At 33.6% G+C, this 11654-nt stretch overlaps 2 protein-coding genes across 4 annotated transcripts; one reads left to right on the forward strand and one right to left on the reverse strand.

Moving 5' to 3' along the window:
- Window positions 1-125: 125 nt before the first annotated feature.
- Window positions 126-4295, forward strand: LOC106673489 (peroxiredoxin 1-like). 3 transcript variants are annotated; one of them, XM_014405636.2, is made up of 7 exons: window positions 126-266; window positions 2757-3064; window positions 3219-3377; window positions 3442-3562; window positions 3618-3857; window positions 3923-4084; window positions 4164-4294. In XM_014405636.2, the coding sequence occupies exons 2-7, from the start codon at window positions 2773-2775 to the stop codon at window positions 4219-4221; spliced, it is 1032 nt and encodes a 343-aa protein (XP_014261122.1). In that variant the 5' UTR covers window positions 126-266; window positions 2757-2772; the 3' UTR covers window positions 4222-4294. The 3 variants fall into 3 exon arrangements, with proteins under 3 accessions (XP_014261122.1, XP_024083201.1, XP_014261121.1); XM_024227433.1 differs by having other exon boundaries at window positions 3923-4094; window positions 4164-4253; XM_014405635.2 differs by having other exon boundaries at window positions 147-380; window positions 4164-4295.
- Window positions 4296-5069: 774 nt separating this feature from the next.
- LOC106673486 (voltage-dependent calcium channel subunit alpha-2/delta-3-like) lies at window positions 5070-10321 on the reverse strand (the record flags this gene model as incomplete). The annotated part of the gene is made up of 22 exons (XM_024227446.1): window positions 5070-5258; window positions 5319-5520; window positions 5582-5774; window positions 5829-5937; window positions 5995-6237; window positions 6294-6552; window positions 6619-6723; window positions 7315-7408; window positions 7474-7515; window positions 7583-7719; window positions 7773-7824; window positions 7885-8026; window positions 8109-8183; window positions 8404-8511; window positions 8580-8654; window positions 8714-8794; window positions 9008-9124; window positions 9182-9318; window positions 9380-9590; window positions 9649-9759; window positions 9817-10091; window positions 10165-10321. Coding segments are annotated over 22 exons (3057 nt in total), but the record flags the coding sequence as incomplete, so codon positions are not given.
- Window positions 10322-11654: the final 1333 nt, after the last annotated feature.

Here is an 11654-nt window from a genome sequence, read left to right on the forward strand (position 1 = left end):
TTTTGTTGTTGTGAGAATGGTATTTGGGCACTTTTAATGTTGCAGAGTGCTTTAACTTCATCCAAGTATTTTTATGAATTTACGTTTTCAAAAACAGGCGGACAAGTACTGTTATGATGCTAGGGATTTATGCAGTGGGCAGATGTGGATTCCCTCTTCCGTTGAACACTGGAACCGTTTTGTTTTTCTTTAATTTCTTATTTAGTTTTTAACTAGCCGGTCGTGTAAATAAGGAGAAGAAAGAATCCACTCGCTTTTTTTTTTAAGTGAGTATCTCAAAAATATCTCTTCAAAAAAGGCAAAATATTATTTTTTTGACCCATTTGTCGACTGAATGGATGATTTTGTTCTGTTTGGACGTCGGGTCTAACATACTCGAGGTAAACAAAACGTTTTAAATATGTTTCGCCATTATGTAGCACCTGCATGATTCTTTAATAAAAATTAATATTGATTTTTAATCATATTGAGCCCCGAAATGATAGATTTTGTGCTTTACTAGGCAAAACTGCCCTGATATAAAATGTATTGTTTATTTACATTACCAAGCTCTCTTGTCTTGTATGGAACAAACTTGTCATTTTTCTTTCTTTTAGTTTTTTAGTTAGTACAAAATTTGACTTTAAATAAAAAGACCAGGATCACCATTCTATGAAGATTGCCATTTTCTCTGAGAGTCAGGTGGTACTTAAGGTCATAGCCTCATGCGAGGTAAAGCATAAAGCGTATGGAACCCTGGTAGAAGTTGGTGACACCAACAATCTAACCCTGGCATTTTTCTTTCTTTTAGTATTTTAGTTAGTACAAAATTTATCACCTTGCCACAAAAAAGGATACATCCAAAAATGGATGCTTAACTCTCCAACGCCAAAATAAAGTGTTTTAATATTTTCTGTTTCTTTGGCACTCTAATAGTACAATAAATGTATAATTTTTTTCAATAATACTATATACAAAACTTAAGACCTGTCACCTACTGGTGACACTGGACATTGCGGGAAGTCAAGAACAAAAAAATGAAATTAAAATTTAATTTATTTTTGCACAAAAAAAAAAAAAAATTAAGTAAATAAATGAAATAATAATAAAATATAGTTCTTTATAAAAGATTTGGATTTGGATTTAGGCTCAAATCTGCATGTGCACAAACATGTGCCGAGTTGAGCCTCATTGGATCTTTTAAGTTATGAATTTCAAGGCTTTTTTTCAATTTTTTAATTATGAATTGTGTATGTTTCTAACTATTGTAACAATAAAGTATTATATTTTTTTTCTGAATTCCATTTTTGTAATAATCACCACGTCTGCTTAAACTTTTCTGAAATTATCTGAATTGTGACTCAGTTGCTTAATTTTCCAATGATTTGTGTTATTTATGCTTACGAATAATTGACACAGCGTCCAATGCTCTAATTGTCTTTTGTGATTTATTCGGGACAAAGTCCACTGGCTAGAGACTTGAAGGCATCGGCAGGACGAGGAGTAAATGCGAGGATACCTTCTTAAGAAACACCAGCGAGTAATTTTTAGAGTAGTTTTCCCCTGTTTCTAATCTTTCCGGTCTGATCATCAAGTTATTTCCATCCTATCTTTATCGTCTAACCCTCCATTCTCTCTCCAGTCCATGATTTCTTAGGTCCCTCAACTCTCAACTATCTCCACTTATTTTTTTGTTACTTAATGAATTCCTTAAATCCATAAAATATTTCTCCCATTATATAATAACTCCCAAATTTACTTTACTTCCCACCTACTAACTGAAAGCTGCAAATTTAAGAACTCCGGAAGATTTAAACTCAATTAGCTACTATAAATGGGCTTAATTTGAAGTTTGAAAAGTTCGCTTCTACATTCCTCCTTTCCTTGGATGGATTCGCCTTGATCAGTATGTTATCCTGAAAACCCAATATTTTCCAGATTATCTGGCGCTACTTCTCCACACTCCATCATTTCCATGGCATCCTACTATTCCCGGGATTCTTCCCCACTTTGATCATGGATGTGTTTTAAAGGTGTTCAGAGGTCTCACTGGGGAGCTTGAAGATAAGCTTAAAATCCAATTGTTTTGTACGTTTTATCTTTGTCTCAAAGAGGTCTGACAGAACGGCACGCCGACTTGGAGTGGTTATACCATTTTAGTGCAGGCAAAACTTCCTTGGCTCCTTTGTCTATCAGATTATCTTCCCATTTCTCTTCCGACATGTATATCACTTTCAGATCCTATGTACACTCCCGTTAAATTTGCTCGTACATTTTATCCCCTTTAAACATGTTTTCATCCATGTGCCAACGTATAAAATTCCTTTCCTTACTCTATCTGCTGAGCACCATCATATCCATTTTAGTTTAATTTATATAGAAGTGTATTTTCTTTCTAACTTCCGTTGTATTCATAATTAATTTACTCAAAGGGACTTTAAGTCCAAGAATAAAGTTTATTTTTTATTTCATTATTGTCATATGCATGACATGACATAATCAATCATTACAGTTGAGTGTCAATTTAGGTCAAATAATAAGAATTTGCAGTAAACTGGTTGAATGTAGATTTATTTATTAGTTAGTTAAATCAAAATTTAACTTTTTTGTAACTCAAGATGAGTAGTTTTGGATAAATATATTTACAAAAAAGAAAAAGAAAAAAAGGCTCTTTAATTCATTCCTAAAAAATTTATATGTAACAAGAGCAGATGCATTCTAAAAACGATCAAACCAACATTTAATAAAATTTTCTTTGTTGAAATTTTCATGTGCAGGTTTTAAAATGAAAGTATGAACAGTCTGAGGAGTGTTGAAAATAGGAGGTTGCGACTAAAAAGAAGGATCCAAAGGTACCGACCTGCCTGGCAGAATTTACCCGAATTCGAAGACTGGCTTAAGCCTCATCCGAATCGATTCAAGGCGTTTTGCAAATTCTGCAGCGTTACGATCACTGCAGATGTAAATGTTATAAGGAAGCATAGTGTCAGCGTGAGGCACTCCTCGATCCAAGAGCAATATAGAAAAGTGAAAAAAAATATTTCCAAGGCGAAACAAGTAGAAATTGACTCTGAAGACCAGCTAGGTGATTTTATTTTTCCACTCTTCACTTTATCATTATATAAAAAATAATACAAAAGTTCATGACAAGAGCCTATTTAAATTCCAAAACTGCTTGTCATTAAAAGAAAAAAAATTTAATATCATATCAAATAAGACAATTTTGATTCAAAATTCAGATTCAGACTTCTTGTCAGACGAGGAGGAAGACGAATTGTTGGAAGAGAGGGATATGATTGTGACTGGAAATTCAGACGCTCACAATTTTAACAACAGGACAAAAGAAAACATGTGTAATTCAAATTCAACCGAGGAAAATATTAACAGGCCTCCTTGTGGTATGTAACTAATAAAAACATTAATTAAGAAATTTAAAATTATTTTTTATTGGTGTTTTTACAGTTACCCAATCTGCACCGCATTTCAGAGGTGTGGCTGTAATAAACGGCCAAGTGACGAGCATAGACCTGTCGGATTTCCGTGACCGGAGCTATGTCATTCTTTTCTTCTATCCACAAGATTTGTAAGAATCAATTAAATTTAAAAAAAAATTATATTTATTTTTTTTTTAATTTTAGCAACAAAATTTGTGCGAGCGAGATACTAGCTATAAATGAAAGGATGGCAGAGTTAAAAGAAATGAATGTAGAGGTAATCGGCTGTTCGACTGACTCCCATTTGGCCCATCTTATGTGGTTAAATATGACCTTGAACAGCGGTGGCATTCCGAACAGTATTGTTCCACTTTTAGCCGATCCTTCGCACACCATATGCAAAAAGTATGGTGTTTATTTACCCCAAGCCGGACATTCACTCAGGTATGCGTTATAATATCAACATTCTTTTATAATTTATTTTAAAAAAATATAAATATGGATTTCAGAGCTCAGTTTATAATAGATCACAAAGGTATACTAAGACACATGAGCATTAATGATGCACTTGTGGGTCGAGGGACTGATGAGCTTATTAGGATAGTTAAGGCTTTGCAGGTAGTCGATGAGACTGAAGAACCTTTACAGGCAAATTGGAAACCCCCGCAAAAGTAATTGATTGTAAATTGGAATTAATGTGGATTTTTTTTTAAATTTGATTTTTGAACCATTTTTTTAAATTTTTTTTAGAGAGATCTTGGTGAAACCTGAAGAGTACATAGTGGCCACCCATGTACCCATATGCTAAAAATTTCACCGATTTTTTTTTCTTTTTTATATATTATTTATGCACATGTTTTTTTTTTTTTTAAACAAATTATGAAATTGTGAAAATATACATTTTTAAACAGTCTTCTATTTAATAATATTCCTTCCTGAGATTTACTGGTAAAAGTTGTAATACCGACATGTCATTGAAATAATTGTAGATTTATGATGTAACATCCCTTTAACATAAACATAGTAACAGATGACGAAAGACATGCAGGCAGAAAAAACGGGAGGGTTTACAATCTGCTCTTCTATATAACAAAAAAAGTTTTTATTAACAAATGCAAGTACATTATTATATGTTACTTTTTTATTCTTTACGCTAGCCATCGAGGCTGTCTTAGGGATTTCCTTAAAACAAAAACATCTTGATTGAAATAAATTAAAATAAAAATAGCCAAAAAATTATATTTTGTTACAAATATAGACTTAGATCTAAGTAGTTGCTGACAAAGCCTGTTTTTAGACCTGGAATGGTGTGGATCCCTGGTCCTTGCTGACAAAGGCTGTTTGAGACCTGGGATGATGTGGATCCCTGGTCCTTGCTGACAAAGCCTGTTTTTAGACCTGGAATGGTGTGGAACCCTGGTCCTTGCTGACAAAGCCTGTTTGAGACCTGGGATGATGTGAATCCCTGGTTCTTGCTGACAAAGCCTGTTTTTAGACCTGGAATGGTGAAGCTGCATTGTCCTCCTTTTCCTGAGGTCGAAATGTAAATGGGAAGGGAATTAGAATGAGGGTCAATGTAAACACTTACTGCCTTTAATTCTGCCACAGAAGGATTTTGAGGAGGCGTTTAAAAAAATATATATATTTAAGACAAGATAAAATTGAATAATCAATCAAAGTATATTTTATAAAAAGGCATTTCTCAATATCAACTTAATTTAACATTTGATCAACAATAAACGCATAAAAATTGTCATGAAAGACTAAAAGTAAGAGCGTAATTAACAAACATGAACTGGAATGAATAGACAGCCCTGTATTACCACAGTCATTTATGAAAGCTTCCTAAAATTGTAATAAAAGTTAGTTTTTAAATTATGTTCAGATAGGAAATTGATAATATACCAATGGATGGGCATTGAAACAGCCTGACAGTCTTCTTCTTGGTAATGTATTGAGATTGAGCTTTTGACAGCTCAGAGAAACAGATTCATTGTACTCTATCTTAGTCATTTTTGCACTCACTTTACGATAACAACTCTGATAAAGTGCATCGACGACAATGAGAAGCAAATTCGTATGGTGAATCCGTTTGACATGAAATGGCCTTAAATTAAAAAAAAAAATTAGTAAAAGCAAGTATCCTTTAAATCCACATAAACGCTTACCGAGAACAGTTTGCTGATTCTACAGAATGGTATCCAACTTTATGCAACTGCTGAAGTAAATACAGTTGACCTTTTTCATCACAGGGCTCCCTAGTGAACCTAGGCTTTTCATCTTTCAATCTTGTATGGAACTGTTCCGGAATATCCTCTTTGAAAGTATCAACAGGTATGTACTCAAGCTCACTATAGTAGTCTGTAATAAAAAAATTATTCAATATTGTTCTTAACTACTTTAATATATACTTACCATAATCATCAAATTCAGCCTGTACTTTGTAAAATAAAGAATTCTCTAACAGAGTCCATATTAGATTTCCAATGAAATATTTCATCAACAAGAAAACAACTTTAAAAGGCTAAAAATAACTTTAATAAGAAACAAATATTTAACAAATTTATGCGCATAATCTTACCGTCCATAAAATGTCCACTCCGCTGGAAGACTCCACTGGGAAATAATAAACTCCTTGATAGTTGAAAATATCTATTTTTCTGAATATGTCTTTAGCTTCCATAGCTTCCATTATAGCACCTTCAACATCTCCAAAGAATCTTCCAGTGTCGTTGAGTGTTTCAGACACAATTATATAGCCATTTCCGTCAATGATGTAACAGTCTATTTCATCCGATGAACATGTAGGGCAGTTCGGACATTGCTGGAATAATTGAATATAAAATAAACGAATAAGATAGGTTAAATTGACTCTAGTACTTTAGAGTTTGACGTTATTGACATAAATCTTTTCAATAAAGCTTTATGCTGAATGTGCAAGCCGACGACAGAACCAGGGGCTTCATTGCCGCCGTCCCTTGGGAAAATAGCATAGCTCGCTGTGACAGTCAGATTCTCAGTCTCTCCTGATTCAAAAGGTACGGAGAAAACGAACGCTTCAGGGTCTAACTGGTGGTGTAAAACAGCGCTTTTATACCAAACCTCATCTAGTGCCATTTTATGTTCATTACCAAAAGATCTGTTAAATTAAATTAAATTTGTTTTAAAAAATAGATAAATAATAATTATAGAGGATTTAACAAACTTGTCATTATCATCGATGGGATCTGGTATATTTTGCCACCTAGTTAAGCCACTTTGCGTAGCTACAAAACGCAACGATGCACCAAAATTGGCTGCTAACTCTTCCCTACGTATAAACAGTAAAAGTTTATATTTAATTTCCTTTAAACATTTATAAAATATTAACTAATTAAAAATGGCAAATATATGAATCAATAATATAAGAGTTTTTTGAGTTAATGAAATTCTTGAGTTGGGAAAGTGATGAAATGGTTTCGGCAGTAGGGTTAGGATGGATTGAATAATAAATGTACACTGGGTACAGTTTTCCTCAGCAAGGTTTGTCCTATAATTTTTGCGATTTGATTAGAAGAAAAAAAATGTGGTGTAAACTAAATTTGTAATGATGGTGTCGGGTTATATAGGAAAGTCAGCAGTAAATGAGGGACCAAGAATGCTCCCTTGTGGGACACTGGGTTGTATTGATCTGATATCTGAGTATTCCTTTCCGTAGCTTTCTCTGAAACATCAATTAGTTAAATAGGATTCCAGCATAACATTAAAAGGGGTGGGTAGAAACATAAGGATGCCAGACCTTATTAAAATCTGGAAATGGAATATCAGGATTTGTAATAAAATGCCAATCCCATTGTCAATCACAAAAACCTTCTAGATGTGTCAATAAAGCTGTTAATTGTTCTAAAGCAAAATGGCTTACTCTCTGCGATTTTTAGCAGCCCAAATTGTAGATCTGTATGAGCCTTCTGTGACTTTAGCGTCAAAAACCAACAATTGTAAGAGTTCTTTATCGCCTTTGAAAGTAAATATAATTTTTACATAGTTGACTTTAAATAACAAACTCAAATTGTCTACTTACAGTAATATTCACCTTCTTTGACCTCTGGCCTGGTGCAGTTATCTGTAAATAAAATTTTACAGTAAAGTAAAGAAGAAAAAATGACGTTTTAGTAGAATAGAAGTAATACATATTGAATATTCCTCTTCGTTTGAATATTTTTCCTTCCAGACCCAATTTGGGTTTGACATCATTTTTAGAAAATGTACCAATTTATCTTCTGATGAGCTGAAAACCAGCTTTGTCCTGTGATAGTCACAATAAATCCTAAAAAATGTTATATGTTAATATTAGAAAAAATATATATCAAATTTTATTACCATTCAGGATGAATTCTCCAATTTCCTTTAAAATGATTGATCAAAGGAATACCTGAAAATTCAAAACAATTACTAAAATTGATACACAGATATAAGGAAAAAAATTGTTTACCCATTTGTTGCGATTTCATTATTTCATCGCCAGCCTTTATCCAATGATTTCCATATGAGTAAGGAAGCACAAGCCCCATAGTAAAAGGTGTGTTGTTTAATGCAGCAAAGAAATAATTCCTCGTTTCGACACCCACACGCCTCTAGAAACATGCTCATTGAGCTTTCATTATAAGAGATTTCAATTAAAGATGCAATATTACATATATGCAAAGGAAATAATACCTTTTTGTCATAGTGAAATTTAATCTTCAAACCGAACCGACTTCCTTCTGTTTCTGTAACCATTGCTTCTCTTAACTGAAATACAAATATTTTATAAATAATATAAAATCATTCTGGCTGATATGCGAACTTATTCAGCTAGATCAAAACTGGACTTCCAAGTGTGCCTGTCCTTAACTTTTTTATTTTTTTTACGCAAATTCTTTTAAAATCAGAAAACTGTGTGGAGAGATGTATAGAAAAATATATTCAATTGACCAAATATTCATGCTGTAAAATTATGACTTTACATTACCTCGAGTATTTCTGGGCTTGGATCTCTTGCAACTGGATTATCATCATCTAAAAATTCCACCTCAGTGAGATCGACACTGTTGTAGTTGCGTTTTTTCAAGCCGTTATGCTATAGTTGTCCATTTAAAATGTTAAAACCGTAAATTAAATTAAAAATAAAATAAAATGTTAACTCACAAGAGGCCTTAAGTCTGGGTGAAACATCAAGTATCCGTTATTTGTAATGAGGAACGCATAACCGTTAGCTCCTATCTTAAAATCACATAGATGATAGTGATGTTTTAAAATTAATTTTCAACAATATTTTTTACCTTGTAAGGTACTGTGAGACCTTTTATATCTGATATAAGAACATCAGTTCCAGCAATGCCAAGTAAGGAAGCCTGAATTGACTAAAATCCAATCTGTTTAACTTCATGAAGATAACTTGTGTCTATTTATAAAAAACATAACTGAAAAACTAGTGCATAGCTAGTTTTTGACAAATCAATAAATAATTTCTGCAATTTTTATTGTTTAAAAAATGCAATGTATAATTGTATGGAACATGAACAGAAAAGAGATTAATTATATTGGAGTAGGAATTGAATGTAAAATGATGTTACCTCATTATTTTTTAGATTAGCTCGATCGTACGCAGGCCCTGAAACAGAAGTCATGAATCTGTACTGAATTTTTTCACTGACATCATTTTCCAGATCATCATCTTCATCAGGGTCACCCTAAAAGTTTAAAAAAATAAATATAAAATGAAGACTTAAATTTTTTAAATAATGTACCGCTCCATCTGTGAACATATGCGTCCATGTCAGTGGATGTTCAACTTCTTGGAGCACCATTGGCCTTGCAATCACAGGAATGTATTTAAGAACTTGACTCCCAACTTCTTCCAATGACTTTATATGTACATTGTAGCCTAAATCAATGCAATGTTCAAAATATTAAAACATTTTAATATTTTATAGTTTAAAAATAACCTCGGTTCATGCACGCCATGTATTTGATTTCTCTTTTATTCATGACTTCAAGCCCGATCAAATATGTAAAGACTCGGACAGGTATACGCGTACGATTATCAAACCAATTGTATTTTTCAAAGACTAAGGTGAAGTTTTCAGGTATGCTGTCAGTTATAAGCATAATAGCTTGGTTGCAAACACCTTCCTCGCATGTTTTATTCTCTCTTACCTTAAGACAAAACAAAATTAAACCTTTTACCAAATAAAAGTCAATTTAAAAATTATACCTTAGCTAAAAGTTTAAATGCAAATTCAAAAGCTCCTGGAAAATCTCCTTTACCTTCAGGTTCTATTTTATCTAAACTTCTTTTAAAAGTCATAATATTTTCTGGTGTCGCCTGAAAAACATTTTAATGGTTAAAGACTTTAATTTTATTTAATTTATTATAATACACCTGGACAAGCGTATCAGTAGGGAAACAAGGCACAACTTCCATTACTGTAGTGTTGAAAATCACAATATTAATAAAATCTTTATTGCTAAAGGTGTCTAATATTTTTGAAACAGTAAGTTTTGCTATTGTATTCCTCATTCCGTACATCGAACCGGAATTGTCTAAAAGTATGACAACATCTTTGGAACATGTTGCAGCTTCAATGTACCAAAAACGTGTCCGGCAGTCGAATGTGTCAACATGGTCAGGATGCCTTGGCTTCCTCCAATGCAACGCTGGAATAAACACAAATAAAATAGAAAAAACTTGGTGGTAAATTTGATAATTTGCAAGTGTTTTAAAAGTAACCTGGATAGAGACGTAGAGCTCCGGTAGGGCTGCCGAAATATTGCCAAGAAATGGTAGGATCTGCAAGGTAATTTTGTTGGAAGACATTATCGAGGCCTTCAGACCATCTTAAAGCTCTTCTTATATCTTCTCCTAAAATATATAAAACCGTTGCATTATTATTTCATTCCCTATTAAAGTTTTCTTATACATTTTAATCTTACTACACCAAATTTAAGGTGTATTTTAGTATAAATTTAAGACAGACACACTGAAGATGCAAAATGATGAAACATGTTTGGCAGAACAACCCAGCAAGGAAAAGCAGACCAAAATGATGGATAACACCAAATTTCAGGTAAGGCCCTAAGAAATACAGAAGGCAAATACACAGAAGACATGCAACAAAAAGCAATGCTCCTTCTAAGTACACATTTTCCAGGCAGTACCTACAACATCTCCCCAGAAAATGTGAGAGCAGACAATCCCAAGAAAGAGAATTGGAAGAAAGCAGCTGAAATAATCACAGAGAAGAAAATCCTCTGGGCGATTAACATTTTCAGCCCGTACAAAGCACCAGGAACGGATGGAATCTTTCCCATCCTGTTACAAAAAGGAATGGATATAATTACTCCAACACTGCTACGAATATATAGAAGCAGTTTAGCACTAGGTTATATACCACAGACATGGCGTAGGGCAAGGTTGGTGTTTATACCAAAAATGGGGAAAAGAGACCCCACATCCCCCAAATTCTACAGACCAATCAGTTTAACATCCTTTTTATTAAAGACCCTTGAAAAGCTGATAGACAACTATATAAGAACGACAGCACTGGTAAACAAGCCTCTCCATTACTGTCAGCATGCATATAGAGCAGGAAGATCAACAGAAACTGCACTGTACCAACTAACCAGTGACCTAAAAGAAACACTGGGAACAAAAGAAATAGCAATCTGCGCGTTCCTCGATATTGAGGGAGCTTTCGACAATGCATCTCATGTATCAATGGAAGTCTCCCTGGGGAAAAAACACGTAGACCAAACCACATCTAGATAGATTGGAGAACTTCTAAGAACTAGAATAGCTGAAACAAATATAGGAATAAACACTATAGAAGTTAGAACAACAAAAGGATGTCCTCAAGGAGGGATATTATCACCTCTCTTATGGAGCCTAACAGTTGATGAACTGCTCGAAACCCTGAACCGCTCAGGAATAAAATGTCAGGGATATGCAGATGACATAGTCCTGACAGCCAGGGGAAAATTCGAGGAAACCCTCTGTGACATAATCCAAGAGGGACTGAAAATCACAGAAGAATGGTGTAAAAGTGCAGGCTTGGGGATCAACCCAAACAAAACAACTATAGTCACTTTTACACGGAAAAGAAAGCTAGATCACATGAAAGTAATCAAACTAAACAACACTGTGATAGAAATCAAAAACAAAGTCAAATATCTGGGCATCATACTAGCTAAAACACTAACGTTTAAGAAACATATCAGCTC

The sequence above is a fragment of the Cimex lectularius genome, unplaced genomic scaffold (genome assembly GCF_000648675.2).
Source record: "Cimex lectularius strain Harlan isolate CLEC.00 unplaced genomic scaffold, Clec_2.1 scaffold86, whole genome shotgun sequence".
NCBI lineage: Eukaryota > Metazoa > Arthropoda > Insecta > Hemiptera > Cimicidae > Cimex > Cimex lectularius.